Source organism: Fistularia commersonii, chromosome 1 (genome assembly GCF_037954325.1).
Source record: "Fistularia commersonii isolate RoL2024-O1a breed Wild chromosome 1, RoL_Fcom_v1.0, whole genome shotgun sequence".
In the NCBI taxonomy this organism is placed as follows: domain Eukaryota; kingdom Metazoa; phylum Chordata; class Actinopteri; order Syngnathiformes; family Fistulariidae; genus Fistularia; species Fistularia commersonii.
The window spans coordinates 27,766,912-27,785,216 of record NC_141284.1 but is presented as its reverse complement, the minus strand read 5'-3'; the positions used below and the strand labels follow the sequence as shown (position 1 = coordinate 27,785,216).

General features: G+C 40.5%; 1 protein-coding gene across 11 annotated transcripts in view; it reads right to left on the bottom strand.

The window, feature by feature from the left end:
- The window catches only part of map4k5 (mitogen-activated protein kinase kinase kinase kinase 5), a 34,910-nt gene that overhangs the window by 16,110 nt on the left and 495 nt on the right, over positions 1 to 18,305 (bottom strand). For 10 of the 11 annotated variants that reach the window (XM_086158129.1, XM_086158138.1, XM_086158146.1 and 7 more), the window contains exons 2-12: positions 13,572 to 13,629; positions 8,275 to 8,365; positions 6,612 to 6,676; positions 6,466 to 6,521; positions 6,348 to 6,395; positions 4,796 to 4,838; positions 4,621 to 4,693; positions 2,902 to 3,033; positions 2,596 to 2,658; positions 2,426 to 2,507; positions 1,392 to 1,508 (exon numbers count right to left, since the gene is read on the bottom strand). In XM_086158129.1, the coding sequence (XP_086014255.1) occupies positions 1,392 to 1,508; positions 2,426 to 2,507; positions 2,596 to 2,658; positions 2,902 to 3,033; positions 4,621 to 4,693; positions 4,796 to 4,838; positions 6,348 to 6,395; positions 6,466 to 6,521; positions 6,612 to 6,676; positions 8,275 to 8,365; positions 13,572 to 13,629 (828 nt within the window). Of the gene's footprint in view, positions 1 to 1,391; positions 1,509 to 2,425; positions 2,508 to 2,595; positions 2,659 to 2,901; positions 3,034 to 4,620; positions 4,694 to 4,795; positions 4,839 to 6,347; positions 6,396 to 6,465; positions 6,522 to 6,611; positions 6,677 to 8,274; positions 8,366 to 12,511; positions 12,535 to 13,571; positions 13,630 to 18,305 lie in introns of those variants that run through there. The other variant, XM_086158207.1, reaches the window with a different exon arrangement.

Sequence of the window (18,305 nt, the reverse complement as noted above, 5' to 3'; positions counted from 1 at the left end):
ACAGATCAGGGAAGTGCATCCGCAAAGCGAGAGTAACACTTGGAACACAAATGTGCAAAACAGGGTACAAATTAAATGATACACTGGTTACAGAACGCCTTTAGCTATTTGGCATCATTATGATATTTATTTTTCTAAACATCCCAACAAAATCCCACTCTGGAACTTGTATGACATGTTAAAGCATGACCGCGAGACGTTTTTGTAACACTACATTATCACACATCTCGGAGGCTGCTTGCAGTCAATAGCTTTCAGGGATTTTTTTTTTTTTTTTTCTTTCATTGTGGGAAAGACAGTGCCACTGCTGTCGGGGGTGAAGAAAAGCACAATGGTCTTTTTAAAATAAAAGAGGCACTGGTACCACTTCTTTGGCTGCCACATACATGTGAGGCTAATTCCAACTGGGAAAAAAATGAACGCGAATGAACAAAATGAAGGGTTCCATGAGGGAATTGAGAAAATCAATTCAACGTTAATCCGTTGACGGGTTTCCACTACAACACGCTAAACCAGGGGTCGGCAACCCATGCGTCTCTTTCATCTTTACACTGCGGCTCCGAGTGGCTTGGGAAAACAGATTATAAATATTTAATTGAAGTATATTTCATTTGTGTTAATTCCTTTTTTTAACTTTTAGTTCTAAATTGGGAGATTATTGTGATCTTGAAATATTAAATAAAATTATATTTATTATTTTTCGCCGCTCAAAATAACGTCACACTCGTGTAAGCCGGTATACCCGCCAGCTGGTAAAGTCCCGATTTGCAGATGCTGTGCGCAGAAGTCCCATAAACCAGATAAATTAATATTTATGGAGATATTTTGCAAATATTTATTTTTTATTGTTTACTGACACAGTGATTTTTTTTCCCGATTTATTTTTAAAATTCAGGTCAAGGCTCCGCTACACGCTCTGAAAAGCCCAAAGCTCAAAATGAGTTCATTACATATATAAAATTTAATTTTCTCTGTAATACTTTGTGAATTTCAGAAGCAACACACTTCACACTTGTTTATACAAAGTGTAAAGGTAATAAAAAGCAATATATGCAGTGGTACCTTTATTTTAGACGTCAAAAAGTAATTGCGGCTCCCGGTGTTTTCTTTTCCGAGGAAACCGGGTCCAAATGTCTCTTTGGGTGTTACGGGTTGCCGACCCCTGGGCTAAACCAATACTGACAATCATCGCTGATACAGTGTCGGAGCTTAGGTTTGGAACGATCTTCTTTGATTATCAAGAGAGATCTCTTCTTCCACTTATCCTATTCTTTAGTAGATTGCAAATCACTGTGTGACACGTCCTGGTTGTGCTCCACTCCCACGACATGGGATGCGGGATGTGCGGTTTGCAGGTACACGCTACAAAGATTCAAGAGTCAAAAGATTACCTCAAGGTCATCGTCGTCCACCTCGCCATAATGCTGGTGGTTGTCTGGGTTGTTCATCTTGTCGAGAAGGTCGACAGCGAGCCTCCTCGTCAAACCCATTTGTGCGACAAACACATGCTGCAAGACGGGAGAAAAAAATACAGATACAAGAACGAAACACACAATCGCAAGTTATAAATCACATCAGAATACAGACAATCTGGCATTCATTGCAAGATGGATAGGAACCTTATCGCAAAGAAAGTGTCCTGTTTTTACTGTAGCCAAATGAATAAACTTTGAAACATTTGTCACCAGGTTTCAGAAAACTTAGCTTACGATAAAATTCCCTCATGAGCATTCAGTGCATTCATAAAAACATCTTCTAAAGTTTGATCAGGTCTGTGAGATGAATCAGTTAGGTGTAAAGTCTATCAAATAATGCCCAACTAATTTGACGATTAATATTTTTTGGCTTGAGTACTTAGAAAAGAATGAAATCCTCTCATCTCGTCATAAAATGTGCATATAATTCCAAATAGTAAGTTGAATTTTAAGAGCTGTGGACATTCAAGCCTTTGAGAATCACTTCCGTTTTCACTATTTTCTGGTATTTTCTTCCCAACTTCAATTATCTCTTGATAACTTTCCGGTCATGTTTACACAAATTCTCATGCGGTTTCCTGCTTAGTCAAAATACAAGATTCAAATAATTATTCAGGACAAGAAAAGATTTTAAGGAGCTCATGTGTTTTCTCTTGATTTGTCATCTTTTTTCTCAAGTTGTTAAAATCCCATCCCGGTTTTCAAGGATGGATGGAAACCATGTTGCTGTCGCAGCTGATTTTCTGTTCCTTATGTGCCCCTTTTACCGACTATCACGCCGAAGACAAAGTACTTTCTGTGACACATGGTAACGGTTAAACTAAGATTTAAGACTTTGCTTAATGTTCACATTCGGTTCTGTTTGTCTCACAACCTTCAAAAACAAGGTCTGTTTCAAAGAATTCTCCCGAGGATTCGTAAACATTCAAGATAAGTGTGTGACATATTACTGATAGAAGTTTTTCTGCAGTGGGCCTCTTCTTCGGGTTCTTTGTCAGAGACACTTTGACAAAGTTCTGGAAGGCAGCAGACCTGGGGGGTGAGATGGTTCAGTTTTTATAAAATCGGTCATCATTACCCTATGAGGGTATTTCCACGTCGGTTATTCTGCGCCACTCACCATTTGTTTTTGTCTTTTAGCTTGGGAGGCTGGAAGCTACTCTTTGACATCAAAAACAGAGCCCTAAATAAAAAAGACACCAGTTACACTCAGCAGTTTGCAAACGTTTATTTGTGTTGCTCGACCGACCGACAGCATGCGACATGGAGTCAGGAACGAAAAGGCCTGCAACCTCATCTAATTATAGCCTCCGTGTCCTGAATAAAACAGGATGGCCGTTCGGGTAATCAAAGTATATGATGCGCCATTAGAAGCACACAAAAGCAGGAAGCATCCTGCGAATCGTCTGAGGGGATGGTGTTTTACCTCATCGGGTGCAGGTCAAACATTGGCGGCTGCAGCTCCCCCAGCTCTATCGATGTGATGCCAACGGCCCAGATGTCGCACAGCTGGTTGTAACCGCCGTTTTTCTCCACGGCTGCTACTTCAGGAGCCATCCTGCACAAATTCAGTTAACAGATTCAGCGAGGGCTCTCTTAACTGAAAACGGGGGGGGTTGGTAAGGGAGGATAAGCAACAAAGAAAACTAGCACTGCTTTACAACCACATGGTGTCTGCTAGAATTATTCAGGGTATTTTCTCCGAAGGGATTCATAATTACCGAAAAACTTTAGGGTCATTTCTTGCTGATCCTATTAGGTACATCATACCATGTTTTTATGTCATTCTTCACAGATTTTCCTGCCACCTATCTTAAAAGTTTGAGTTTGTTTGTTTAGAAGTTTATTAGGACAGTGTACAAATACATTAAGCACAGAGGCAGAGATGTTGTACCAGATTATAGCTCATGGCTAATTTCCATCCGTAGTCCTGGACAATACAAATATAAAACTGTATAAAATAGACAATATATATAAAATATATAAAATATACAGTTGATGCACTTCTCCACAATGTTATGGGATTAATTTCGGACTTTTTGATCATTAGGTAACGAGCTGCCAATTTAGTCGTCCATCCATCTTCTGACGCTAATTCTGCAATTTTCCCCATTTTTTTCCCAATTAATCTGCGCGTGTTTTTGGACCGTGGGAGGAAACCGCAGAATCCACACAGAACGCGGGGAGAACATGCAAGCTGTCGCGGAATCAAACAAGGCTCCTTCGTGCTGGGAGGCCCAAAGCTCAACCGCTGCGCCACAGTGGTGAGGAAAGATTCATTCTTGAATTTGTAACAAAAAAAAAAAAATCACAGCTCCAGTTGTTTGGACAAAATCCACAAGGAAATTACATAGATTATCTTCCATATACCACAATTTAGCCCTTGTATTAGTTTGACTCAGAAGTGCTCATTTCGTGTTGCATATTAGGGTTTCCTACCAGCGACAGTACTCCATCACAATATAGCTGGTTGTCAGGGAAACTGAAAGAAACCACTGTGTTGTCATCTTGTTGACGGCGGAGACTTCTTGCTACATCGTTTGAGCAGCAACCAAATACAGGAATGTCTTAACTTCCTTAAACGACCGCGTTGTGGTTTGCAAGTTCGCCATTAAAGCAAACGGAGCGATGGGTAAAAAACTGCTGCAGCGATCACGCTAGTGATCATCCTCTCCTATCAACCTTGGCCTGCACCTTTTTTCACATCCTCTTTTAGGACCAGCTCATCGGTCTTGGTGGCACCAAAAAAAAAAAAAAAAAAAAAAAAATTAAAGAATTGAAACGCCAGATGTTTTCCAGACCGGCTGCCAGACGAAAAAACCAAAAAGGCTAGTTTATTTGAGCTAAGCCGGGCCGATATATTTCACTCCAGAAGTGGCCCCGGGTCCTCGATTGATCCCCAAGGTGCAAATGCTAACCTCTACCATATGGAAAGTGGTTTTAGAGATCATAGATCAGTGACAGGCCATAGAACCTGCGGCTCAAGGACAGGAGCTGCTGTGAGAACTTGAACTCAATCTTTCAGTTAAAGCATCTGCCTTTGTCACCATTTTAAACAAGTGGCGAGATAGATGAAGAGGAACAAAAACAGTTCTTTAATTCCTTTAGCAAAAGTCTGATGGCTCATTTGACAGAGGTGACTCACCAATACGGCGTTCCGATGAAAGATTTTCTTTTGGCAATTGTGGCTGTTATTTTAGCTGCAACACCAAAGTCAGCTGCAAAAACGATAGACTGGAGTCAACGGATTATCCGCCGATCCGTGAAGACTGCAGAACTGTTCGAGAACTTCAGAATGAAGACCCCAAAGACAAACGTACCCAACTTCACGTCGCCATCATTTGTTAGAAGTATATTGGCCCCCTGGAGAAAAATCAAAAACAAAACATTTTCTTGACTGAATTAGATAGGAAGGATGACAAAAGCAACAACTGGATTTGATCCAGAATAGAATTTCAAAGCAGCGCCACCACAAACATTATTGTGATTATTTTCAAAACATTGACCGTCCTTTTTCTGGATGATGCCAGAAAAGTGACTTTCTTTGCACCGGCACTTTCAGCTGGCATAAAAAAAAAAACCACAAACAAACATTACTCATATCAGCTGTCATGCTTTTAAAGTTTAGCAACAAACTTCTTTACTGAGGATAGGAAGAGGGAAGTAGCACGCTAGCGCTAGCGTCATTGAACTGTCTTCAGGAAACGCTGAAGACTGGCTCTTGACATTTTTTGTAACTTCCATTATTGAGGGAAAAACGAAACAAAACAAACATCTGACATAACACAATACTTTGTCGTCATTAGATTGAATCAAGAAAATGAAACCGCAGCTTTGCCACATGTGCTCATCCACATGTGTTTGATTTGTCGTGTAAAAACACCTGTTTTCAGATCTTTAATAGATTTTATCTCAAGTAAAATTCCACTGGTTTTGAGGACAGTTTGACATTTATATGAACAGCTTTTCTGTTCGCCATGACAGACAGTCTTTGGTGGCATCCTGCAGCGAGCAGAGAGGAAACAGGACGTGCTCGCCGCATAGAGCCGAGTTAAGATAATAGATGCAGCCCTGACCTTCTGTGATAACACATGAGTCTCTTGGCAAGTTCAGCTTAAATGAAAGCTTAAAAAGTCAGGCAGTAAGTGACACCGCTGGTCATATGCTCCCGAATGAGAACACCACAGCCCACGCTTTTCCTGTGACTTCAGTTTACACCTCGACAGAGCTGCTGTGTCACTGCAGAGTATTTACAGTAACATGGATGACGCTCTCCTCGACCTCACGTTAGCCCCTCACCAGACTGTCTTCCACGGGATATACGAGAATTTATTTTTTATCATGGGAAAGCAAGAAAATGGCAATTAATAACCAATATAGGTCATGAAAAATTATAGGTCTATTAAAAAAATGGAACAAATATACTGAAGACATTAAAAGACATCAGCAAGAAATGTATTAATTTAAAAAAAAAAAATCACAATAAAATAAATCTTGATAGCACAAAATGTATAACGACCTGGTATGAGAATAAGAACAACTTTATTAATCCCGAAGGAAATAGTTGTGCCAGAGTTTCAAGTGAAACATAAAATAGTCTGTAAAAAACAACGTTAAAATCAGCAGGTTATGACCTGAATGTACCAAAGACAGAAAGTAGTTGAAATAGAAACACCAGGGAAGGGTCAGAGTTAGGAACCAAACATTTACAAGTAGAAATACTCAAACTATATATCTAATTGCTGTATGTATGATGTGCTACCTTTGAGAAGCTAATAGTATAAAATGTTGAAAAATGGCTGAATACAGGTCATCGCTGCCCTCCTTCTGATAAAAATGTAATTAACAAGTCAAAAAAAAAAGGTCTGATACCTTGATGTCCCGATGCATCTTGCCCTTGGTGTGCAGATATCCCAATCCCTGTGACAGAAAGTAAAATATTCAGCAGTGATTTAAGTGACGTCTATATATTCATCCAGAATATAATTACCTGCAAAGTCTCCCTGCAGACGTATGCAATCTGGAGCTCTGACAAAGGTCCCGTCACTAAAGCGGATACAATTTAATTTAACGTACGAGAGGTAATGATTGAGGTTGTCTGACAGCATGGAGAGCAGTTATGAATGACTTAATCACCATGATAAATGTCCTGCAGAGAGCCCCCACCGCAATACTCCATACATATCCACAGTTTCTCCCGACTGGTGAGACAAAAGAAAGTTGAGTGGTTAAAAAAATATTTTGACATATTTTCCTTTATTTTCATTTTTCTTTGACAACTAGCCAAGTCAATTAACCTAAACAAGACAAGTGTAAGTAGAAAGGTGTGCTGGGCGCCGGAGGAAAGAAAGTAGGCGGAAAAAAAAGGTTTCAGTCGACTGGCAAGTGAGGAAGTTCCAACTTCCAAGGTGGGAAAACCCTCTGAACCTGTTGAACTAACTACCTCCATTGGGGCAATTGGGAAGGTTCGAGAGCCGGGGAAAGCAGATTTGGCCGCACATGAAATGGCAGTCTTTGAGCCCCAATGCCCTTTGCCGTTGATTTAGGTCAAACTCTTAAACCCTCACTAAGCAATGGTCTGCTGTTTACTATTACAGAGGCAGCGAGAGCCCTCTGGCCAATTACATAACATGACCTGACTGTCAACAATGTAACCTGACACGGTGATGATAAGGCAGTTTCTGTATTCTGACATTTAAACAGTTACACCGAGGACAACGGTGTCGCCTGTTCATGCAGGCCTATAATGACCTACCTTTAGACCGGATAGATTTTTATGAGGATATATATTATGAATGTTTATTCTCTGAATTGGTTCAGGCTTTGTTCTTATTTTGAAACGTGACACGCATCTGCCCAACTGTTTGTCACCCAAGAGGACAGGTTAAACGCACCGTCGTTGATAACATTGATAAACTCTTGGTGCTCACTGATGAACGAAAGGGTTAGAGCTATCGACGTGCACACCCCGCTGAGAGGTACAGCCATAGTGTATTATTTGTATCTGTGGTCTGCAAATATTGACAAACAGCGTTTGCTTCTGCATCAGGTTAATTATTCTGTTCTGGGTTGGTAAGTAACTCTTTGTGTAGCATGGAATGCAAATGTATGCCAGAAAGTGTACATTTAAAAAGCGGATAACGGTCTTGAATGTAAAATTGGACGTCAGCGAGTGCGAACTGGGTGGTGACGTGACTGGACGAGTGTGACTGTTGTAAAAAGTACTCAGAGCAGCGATGTGGTGCCATTTTCTCAAAATTGTGCAGCTTGAACAGTTTCCTCTGAGACAATTTATTTTTTATAATCAATACTTGGTGGGCTGCTCATTAATGACTTACAGTAACCATTCCTGCTCTCTGCGGTGAGGCGCAAAAAAAAAAAAAAAAAAAAAAAAAAAAAAAATGCCCGCTGTGAAAAGACAAGCATCTTTCAGGACTAACAGGCATATAAACCAGATCAGAGGCTCACATTCCATTTAAACCTGCTGGAAGTCTGAGGGAGCGGTAGGCCGACCAGCTCGACTTCCTCTCCGATAGCAACCACAAAACACGGGCCGCATCCTGGTACCGAAAGGCCTCGACGACCCGAGTCGGCCAAGCTGAGGAGCTTGAGTCATACCTCATATGCAGGTGTGACCGGGTAATTAAACGCATCGTGCGACTCTCAGGCGTTCGTTCGTCAGAGCCTTTTGATAGTAACATGTGAATTCCATGAATAGTACACCGCGGGCTGGAGTTGCGAGCAGAAAAGCAATGTGTTTTGAAATGACAAAGCGGGAGTATTTCGAGCTGACTCTTACCAGAGGTAGCTCCCAAAGTAGGCCACAATATTGTGGTGCATGCATTCCTTCACCATGAAGATTTCCTGCTGTATGATGGAAAAGTCATCCCCTGGAAACAGAGGGAGAAATCAGAGACACATGGAAAATAAGTTATATTTCTATTTTCAGTGCAGGGAATTCTTTTAAGAGTTCAATTTTACAATTATTTGACGTTAGGAGAATAAGAAACTCACTTTATAAGGCAATTTTGTGAGAGCGCTTGATAAATATATTTATTTTACTATCATTATTATAATTATACTGCATTGATTAACATTGGAATTGATATTAGACTGGTTTGACTCGACTGTATCGTCAGTACAACGGTCCTGTTTTCAGAATAATATTGATTACAAAACTAACTAGCGAGACAACAGTTGTGGAGGCCACTTGTCCCTTTTCTCCAATTTGTTACAGACTTAAAACAACAGTCTTGCCTCTTCTGGAAGCTTCGATATTTTGCATTTGTGTAAATACAATAAAACACACAATGCAAGTCAGAGGAGAACTTGGCTCTTCTGAGGTTTATGTGGTGTAGGCTAAGAGCCAGGCTGATCTACAGCTCAGAAACATGTGCAAACATCCAGCTCGTAGGAAGTATGGAGTATTTTTGAAACCCAGCTGCTCCTAATTGTACCACGGCCTTGGAATACGTTACAAGAAATGGAAGCGCTTGTGAGCTCGATGAGCCGTATGCCACACACGGCAACCAAAATAAGGTCATTTAAACGACAAAATCTGTCAAAAAGTAAAAACAAAGCAATTAATGCGATCAAAAGCAGGAACGACTGATAAAAAGTAGCCGTGTTTCAACGGCCGTGTTTTCAAAAATGGTTAAAATGACAAATCAATGTGGATTTGTGTTGTTTTGGATCGGCCTATTTGAGATGAGTTTGCAGGGACAATTAAAGAGGTAAAATATAATTGCTTGAGTATGGTTGTGTTTCCAAAGAAGGTAAGAGGGGTTGTTTGTTGGACACACCAGGAAACTATACTGTAACCTCATGTCAGGGGAGAGTAAATGTCTTACACAATATCGCCGGACCAAAACTGGATTTTGGAGATGATTGGGGAGACCATAACTATACAGATAAATGGAGAAAATAAAGTTTCTGAAATCATGACTTCTTCCCACTATTGACTGTCATCACAGACAATTTAAATGAGTTATTAGGAAGTTGTAAAAATAAGATTGTTGATGGTGATGAAAAAATTAATTGAAAATGATATATATATATTTTTTTAACATCTAGAATATCTATATTATTTTTAACATCTAGAAGGTCGTCACATCAGCATGTGTAAACAAGAGATGAAAAGAGATGGACAGCCTGGTCCGACTGGAGCATTCCACATGCTTTAATTGCTGTATGTAAACCCTGGTTCAAAACTCAGTGCACCTCTGAGAAACTTCCAGAGGGCTGCATTAGATTTGTTTAGATGCCCTATAAACCATCCAGAGAGATAAATCAGAGCTTGAGGACTTTCTAATATCAACAGTCTGGTATTTGCGAACTTCCAAATCTCTAACTCAGTGATGGTGAGCAAATAAAACCAAAGCAAAAATGTGAAAGACCCAGATAAATTGCATTTATTTAATTTGCCTCCCGTCCATGAGTTGATTATCATTTAAATGTGAATGAATGTGGCTCTTAATGGTAAGAAATAAACGTTCATGGAGGTCAAACCGGCACCGAAAGGTTCTTCATCGCAGGAGAATTGAGACCGTACTTCAATGGAGACCCACAGGTTTCAAACACATGTTGACAATAATCAAACGCTGCAAGGAATTTCCTTCTTTTCAGTCAGCAAATTATCACAACTCTTCAAACAATTTGCTGTCACATTATTAGACTTGAACCATCCCAATGCGTCTAAGATAGATTTATTTCTAGTTTGCGGGCTTTTTTAACAGCAGAAGCACTACCTCCTCTTTTTCAGGTAAGATATAGTTTGATAAATACAGAGAAACAACATAGTTTTAAGTTTCTTTCCCCGCCGCACTGAAAAACATACGAGGCCATGAATTTAAAACCGAAGCATGTACCCGGCTGTGATTTTTGCACAAACCAAAAGAGACACTACTCCACCACAGAGGTTATCTTGAGAGCACATAAACAGCTCGTACGGTTTGTTCAGTCATTGAGGGAGCGTCGTGTCGGTCCATGCCAAGATCAGCTTCGTTGACTCGCCAGCACGTGCACAATCATCAAAAAGAAAAACAAACGAACCTGAGACTTTCCATTAGCTCCGGCGTGAACGTCAGCAACCTATTGGAATGTTCATTGATATTACGATATCATCATTTTTCTAAGCAAGAGAGCATATATAACTGTATCTCTGGCCATTATTTTCACGGCATACATTTAGCAAGTGAACTCAAAAGACAGGTATGATCCCTTCATATCATCTATTAAAATATTCCAGCTGACGTAGTTTATATATTTCAGTCACCAGAACACAACTTCTCATTAAAACAACAGCAATAAAACAAAAGAATGCAAAGATTATGACATTAATAACCAGCACCTATTAACCATGTGACCAGTGACCTGATTACAACTAATATGGTTAACAGACTGACTGACTGACACACACACACACACACACACGCAAATCAGCACAATACTTGTGTGTATGGCGGGGGTGGGGTTCTGGTAAGTGTGTGTTCCTAAATAAAAAATGAGAACCATGACGGGCACATACACACACAAGTCAGGGAAGTGAGATATATATAGATATAGATATATATATCTATATCTATATATATAATCTTTTAAAATAAAGAAATAATCATGTATCCAGTTTTTTTCTTTCTTTTAGATGAACATTATATATCCCTATATTTGTCACTGAATTTCTACTTGTTTCCAAGCCATTCCCTGTCAAGTCATACCACAGTGGAATGCAAATATCTTTACATATATTTGACGGGCAGTGAAGAGTTCATGCAGCCACAAAAATGTCTTAAATACTGAGCTGGGTCCAAAAAAACATCCCCTCCCGCCCCCACTGTCTTCTCTACTTGGTGTGACTGAAAAATGTAGACACTTCCTCTCAAGCTTCCCTCCCATCTCCACAGTTGTACCTCCTACAGCAGCTTTCCATCGCTAGAAGTCTTATTTGATTGACCCGCTGACTCTAGATGTTCAATGGTCTGCATTAGATTGAACTAAATAAAGATGTCAAAATTCTATGTGGCACAGAAATTTGGATTATACACTGTGATGGGATCTGTGTTGATAGAAGAGGAAAAGAGTGAATTTAGGTGACCAAAATGGCTACCGCTCCGATTGTTTCAGCTGCATCCTGAGGCTGGTGACCAGAAGCAAACCTCGGTGGCTGTGAGCACGTCTTGGCATCGGGGCCAAAGATCAGTCAGAATCCAGACTGAGTCGTAGATCACACACTACATTTGGAGGGAATTTTTCTGTTCTTGCTCAGTTCATTTTGGAGTTCCAGTGGTTGTGAACAACAACAACAACAACAAAACAGATCCACACACTGCTGTGAACAGGAGTGACTGGTCCAACCAAAGTGAAGGAACATGGAAAGCCAGAACAAGTCAGACAAAGAAAACACATGGCGTTATCCTGAGACATGTAAAAATGACAAAGCACTGTGCCAAAGGTCAGTGGAAATCCCTCAGTCTTTAAAGTACATTGCACAGATACTTCGATCTGCGTCAGTAGCAGCAGCCTTCTTGTATTTACAAAAACACATCTGTAAATCCCGAGTGTTTTGTCAGGCAATCCAGAAGACATTTTTCCCGTCATTGGCTAGTAGCCACTTTTAAACCCACCCCTTATAAGATAAGTGGCCAGGATTGGCCGGGCGGGCGGGCCGAGGCCACTGGAAATCATCTTAAGCGGGGAGGAAAGCGGTTGGACCTGCAAACTGAAATGCCGCAGAGATTGGCTGATTCGTCTGATTTCCCGCTGGTGCTTACACAGCACCGAGTAAATGAAAGGAGGCAAAGTCACTTGTTTGTCTGCATGAAAGATGATTATACGATATAACACTATGATTTGTACACAATATGTGATAATGCTTGAATATTAAAAATCTTAACCTATCCTTTTTGTGATCGCACACTCCTAGATCTGTGAGGGCAAGGAATTAACTTAATAAGAAAAAGTTGAATTCCAAAACTGCATTCCATCAAACAAAAAAATTAAAATAAATAAATAAACAAATAAAAATAAAGCAAAATTACCTTAGTACAAAGGGCCTCAGTGTTAACTAAGGAACCTCTAATTTGATCTTCATTCTATCAGATTAACATGCAGAGCAGGCCACGCCACCTCACCACTCCTTTCTCCTCTCTCTTTATTATTTAAGCTCTATAGTGGCGTCAGTCCTTCTGGCCAAACCTGTCCGATTACACAGTTCCCCTAGCCTTGTTTACCTGAAGCACAAATGGGAGGGACTGCTGCAGAAAGGGGTGGGGTGGAGGTGACCTGTGCTCCGCTTCTGCCAACATTTACACAGTCATTCTTTGTTACCTCTTGAATAAACCAGCAAATTCATATTTAAAATCAAGGAGGATCCATGACCTGAAAAATCCTGTCACCGCAAAAAATGTTTTGCAGCTAAATCCTGCGCTCTGCTAATCTGTCCTCCGTGTTCCAAACCAAATGGATCAAGATATTTTCACTGCAATTTGAAGGTCATGCCACCTGCTGATCCAGGAGCAAAAAAAAAAAAAACAACTTTCTGGCTGACTGATTTGATATAACACACCAAACAAGGCGTGGTCTCCTTGATTTAAATGATCCGCATCACCATACACATAACCCTGTTGCCATAAACGTTGATTCTCAACACAACAGTGACGTGGTGAATGAACAAGAAAACAAACAAGTGAATCTCCTTCTTCTGTGACTGGTAATCAGCTGAGCTCTGTTTGGCCGCTGGTGGTACAAAGCCCCGGTCATAATCCCACTAATCTGGATCGCACCAATTCAGTCAGTAGGTCATCGCACACTCCGCCCCCCCCCAGACAGGCATCGCAGCGCCATTGATTTTTTTTTTGTTTTGTCCGACACGAAAACCAAGTGAATATTTATGTAAACTTTAAATTGAGATTCAAATTTCACATATTTACAATGGGACAATGAACTGATAAATACAAGGCTACTGGGAACTGAGTTTGACTCAGCTCATAATGTGCATTCTGCTAAAAAGCCTGGAAAATAGCATCCCTTGGATTGAAAATAGCATTTTCTTGTGGATATGATGAGGAAACACTTTGATAATATGGTAACTTATCTTACCTGGTTCCAACTTAATGATCTTCACTGCAGCAAGTTCTCCAGTTTGTATGTTCCGAGCCTAAAAGAAATGACAATTTGTGAGCCTCGGTAAATCGTCAGAAGCAGAACACCGTCTGCAGCACTAATGCACAGCTTCCATCATCAACTGTTGATTCTGATGACAAAGGAGAACATGATATATAGGTTGGAACAAGCGGTGGGTCAGTTGACATGAATTGCTTACTTAACACTTTTCGGTCATGATGAAAATGATTCGACGGACAAAAACACTCATGCAGTCTTTAACCCTTCGGAGATGTGTGTGTGTGTGTGCGGGGGGGTCGGTTTGATCAGCCAATTACCGTACCTAGATTTCCAAGTAAACGTGTCAGACATGCTCTGTATCCTGGTTTTTCCAAATCTGAGCTGTTGCTGTGTGTTCCAAGTCCATTGTTTTTTATTGACGGGTGAAAGGAAAAATGTCAAATGTAAAATGTGGGCAATACACAATTTTTTCGCTATGTGATGTTCGCTACCAACGATTGCTCGGACAGCAATAGCTTTTATTTCACTATGGTTAATTCATCAAATAGCTGGTGCCAAGCTAACCGTGGAGGGCGAGTTTGTGGACTTTGCATCCGCCAAGTCAGCTAATGCTAACTAGCAAAACGTTAACTTAGCTTCAGCGCTGTGATTGTTTCCTAACGTTCACTTTTCCTACCTCGAAATACGAAAACGACTCCTAGTTCGACCGGCATTTTAACTCGGGCCGAGATATCAAGCTTCCCGTTTGCGTTGAATCATCATGCAAAACGCCAAAATGTCCCCTTTGCTATCAGGGAACTTTGGTGAAAGGACAAACCAGCAATCGTCGTAGCCAAGTCAAAAAAATTGCATTCCGCATATCTAAATATGGGTTTGTTTGTGTAACAGAATAAACAGATGTAACCTCAAGCCCTTAAGACTTTGGGATATTAAACTCTTTGGATAACTAGTTAAGTAACAGTTTTAGTCCATCAACATTGCATAGCGGGATTCTGTGCTCGACTAGCTACAATCTAAATGAGCCATTGATTGTGGTAATGAAGACTCCTGACCTTTTGGACCCTGAGCATCATTACATTCTTAAGTAAGGCCAAAACCAACAACAACCTCAACCACGTGTTAAAACTGAGACAACTGGGGCACACATCAACCATCACCATGAGGTCAAACAACAGACTCGCACTGGGCGGCCTTAAAACAGATCCATTTTCTATATCTATTAACATCATTATGCCGTTTAAGGGCAGTGACAACAAAACAAATGCCAGAAAGACGATACAGACCAATTACACAGCAGTACTTGAGGCATTTGCAGTCATTTATTTTCAATTGACTAATTGAAAATATGATTATCCAGCATGTAGCTCTTAACTCACTTGCCACTGATGGATTTACTCCATTGCTACGACAGCTGCATAATATAGATGACTCTTGGCAGTTTGTCTTCTGTAAATGTGGGCAGTGCACGTTTTTATGCTATGCGATATTTGGTCATGAGAGCGGCCAGATTTCCATGCTATCAGATTTAAAAGTGTACATATTCGTGCACGGAAATTTAAGTGGGTTCCAAATCCAGGTCAAGACGGGATGCACCCTAATCCGTGTGACTGAAGTGATGGGACAAGCAGCCAAATCAAGTGTTAAAGCATAAAACCCTGCAGCAAGGCCACCTTTCAACACTGGGACTGTGTCATGTGTGATGCGTGTGGAAAAACTGTGGCTGATACTATTTTTTTTTTATTGTTTTAAAGAAAACAAGAACTGGCTTATGTGTTACTTTTTGCGCCTGAGATATACATCTGCTTCATGATGACTTGATGTTTACGGTTGTTCATTCCCTTTATCTTGTTTTATATTTCCTGTGTCAACCACAGAACGCATTGAGGGGTGGAGGTTCTCAAGAGCAGGTGCAAAATAAGTCACACAACTCCTCCATCCTCTACACCTTTACGGAGACAAGACCTGATGCACGATCGATCGCCATGTGAGGTGGCCCACTTAGCATGGGGAACTAAGAATTGAAATCATCGGAAAATACATTTAACATCCGATTTTGCGACAACTTTAAACTGTTTTCTCATCTCACAGGGTTAATGATGTGCGGAGGATGAAACTAACTCAGTAAGACAATTTGCGAGATGTTTTGGTTCCCTCTTCATATCTGTTTTGACATTTTGGTCTGAGAGAAGCAAAACTAACAGAGAAACCTATGATTTTTTTTTTTTTTTTTCAACACACAACACTGAGAAAGTGTCATCAATTTATGTGCAGGAAACTTGTGTGCAAAACACTCAAATTAAAGCCTGTGGGAGGAATCTGCAACAATCTGTACCGAGGGCCACTTGCAGCAAGCGGGTACATTCTCACCCCAGTAAGTATTGAAAGAAAATGACATATTATCACGATATTCACTGGACAGGATTATGCTGTTAATTTAAGGTTGTTTCTGTGTTATCTTTACATAACTTTTAGCTAATCTGGGATAATTTTTCAAGGTGAATTATTGCGAATTTACATAACGCATGTGGAAAATAAGACATTGGCAGTGGCCAAGCAAACACACGACAGTTAACTTACACACTGCAGTGTTTGAGGTTAATAAATCAACATTATCAACATAAGACAAATGTTGATTTATATTCCTCATCCTTTTCAGTAAATAGCGGAAAAAAAACAACCCCGAAAGGGATTCTCAAAGTCTTTCAAATTGCAATCTTTCACAGTTTGGGTCGAAATGATCCAAATAAGAGATCCGCAGGTCCGGTTGAACATAATTGGACAGAGCAGACCGGAGAGGGAGACTTTCCCCACTCAGAGGTGTTTCCGCTGTCAGTACAGCAGAGTGCACGCCCACGGTCAAACGCATGTTTAGACAGGGGCCCGCTCATATTTCAGCCTGCTGCAGTTCAGTCTGCGAGCTCTGGGAGAATACCAGGCGCAGCATTCCACCAGCGGCCGGTCTGGCAGCGGGGGGGTGCGGGGGTTTAGCCACAGAGGCTTTGTATGGAGAGGGGGGCCGCAACAGGCCGCCGGAGCTAGTTCTGTTCTGCGGGTCAGATGGGTCGACTGTTTATCCGTGCCAGATGGATAAACAAGAAAATTGTCACAACACACCTCATTTCCTCTGTCTGGAATGGCAGCAGGAAAAGCAGATCAGTATTGGTGCTGGATTTAAAAAAATCCACGACAAGTCTTCTCTCTTTTCCAGCACACGAATCATTTGAGTATTAACTCGATAGGATTAAGACAAATACTTTCAACGTTATAAAATAGTTTGTAGCGAAGAAATGAGACTGTTAATGCACTTCTTGACTGCTGTTGATTTAAATTGCTTTGCAACACATTTACATTCATCACACAGCCTGTTGTTGGAAGCAGCTGGGAAAGACAGAGGCTTGAGAACAAATACACGGGTGGGCGCTTCAGGAGAGGTGAGAGTTTGGGCATCTAACTTAAGAACAAGGACATGGTTTGTGTTGCAGTGAAACAAAACTTATACTTCCGCAATGGGCACCTCATTTTTGAAACCAAACACGTATATATCAGTTCTCCTTTATGTCAAGTGGTTGGCTCTACGCATCTCGTGCAAGAGGACTAACTAACTAACTTATGTCAAGTGAAGAAACATTCAACAAAGGTCAATGTACAAAGTATTTAAAAAAACATGTGTGAAATGAATCTTTCCACTGACAAATTGGAACGATAGTATAGTGTAACACATATATCCTTCATGATACAGTTCAAGAGTTTTGATACACTGCTACCAGAATCACAGGTAATCATCACCAATGTAAGACTAAAATCTTGCTTTTTGGAGAACCATAAAGACACAGAGAGCCAAAAATAATAATGTCTTCAGTCACTCCACGGTTGTGTCACATTCACTGAGAGTCAACTACCAAGCACCCTCAACATTTCTAACTCTGATGAGATATTTAAGCTGTGAAAATAAAGCCTACCGCCAAAAGGGGAAACATTTTCAGATATAAAACCCTGTCGTATTGTGTCCCAACGCTAAAAATGGGAGTATTTGGAAAAAGTAAAACCAAAACATCACACATCCACATCATTAGAATCAGTCCGTGTTCTTCATATAGTACAAACACAATTACTCGACACTAAATGTATTTAAAGTGTCAAAAGTACAAATGAGCATGATGAAAAATGTCTGAAAACATGACGGTGTCATTGCTCACATACATTTGTGACCTCACTGCATTTAAACATTTCCATACCGGAGCTACGATCAACGTATGCGTGCTCCTCAAATGATCTGAAAGAACCAGCTGCACCGGTTGTCCAATCAGGCCAGCAAGTCACTTCAGCGTTGGCGAGACACCAGTTTAACTTGAGAATGGTGACAAACACTGCATTTTAGTTGAAGCTGAATGCAGGCTGGGAATGTGGATGAAGCAAAGTTACTTTATGCTTTTCATATCTAATTCAGTATTGGTCAACACTAATAATGTGCACAGCACTATAAATGATGTTTTTTTTTTCGACAGTTTATATATTAGGTAAATGGAGATGTACGATAATGAATTGTTTAACTATTTTTCAAAACTAGGCAGGGGAAGGTGACCAAAGTTGATGTGGATGTAATGAGCAAGCGGACATAACCATTCAGTTTTTGTTTTTTTTACAAAGCTACAGCAATTAAGAACAGATGCAGCAAGAAGGGAGACACAAAAAAATCAAAAATAAGTCCTC